Below are 533 nucleotides of genomic sequence, written 5' to 3'. Positions count from 1 at the left end.
AAAAAAAAAAAAAAAAAAAACAAGGCACACTTCAACATGGCAGAACCGATGAGCTGGGGGAAACAAACTGGATGTGGTTTACTACATAATACATGTACAGGGGGTAATGATGAATTAATGAATCACACCAGCATGTTCTGCAAGGAGAACGAACCGGTCTTGCAGTGCACATCTGACCGTTTCGCTCTTGGAATGTGTTCCTCCAAGTCACTGCCAGGTACCCTGCCTGAGGTGTACAGCTACTTTACAAAGACTGCTGGACAGAATGAGATGACGAATGGCTGCCCCATCATCAAACCATTAAAGGAAACTACGTGTGAGAATGGTGATGTTGCACTGATGCCTGGAAGTATTGTGAGCAATATGTCACGGTGTCTGAATGTGAACAAACCGTTGGAGTTCAGCGAGGGAGTTCAGAAAAATGGAGTGACCGTAAAGGGTATTTGTGCAAAGGTAAAGTGTGAGAATGGCAAGGTGAGTGTGCAATACAAGGAAGATACTACTGAGTGGATTGAGTGCAGCGGTGAAAACGC

At 44.7% G+C, this 533-nt stretch overlaps 1 protein-coding gene across 1 annotated transcript; it reads left to right on the top strand.

The window, feature by feature from the left end:
• Positions 1-36: 36 nt before the first annotated feature.
• On the top strand, positions 37-531 carry TM35_001291010 (surface protease GP63; the record flags this gene model as incomplete). The annotated part of the gene is made up of 1 exon (XM_029031840.1): positions 37-531. A coding segment is annotated over one exon (495 nt), but the record flags the coding sequence as incomplete, so codon positions are not given.
• Between the last annotated feature and the right edge of the window lie 2 nt (positions 532-533).

Source organism: Trypanosoma theileri, assembly GCF_002087225.1.
Source record: "Trypanosoma theileri isolate Edinburgh chromosome Unknown TM35_Tth_129_V1, whole genome shotgun sequence".
NCBI classification, from domain to species: domain Eukaryota; phylum Euglenozoa; class Kinetoplastea; order Trypanosomatida; family Trypanosomatidae; genus Trypanosoma; species Trypanosoma theileri.
This window is presented reverse-complemented; position numbering and strand designations above follow the sequence as displayed.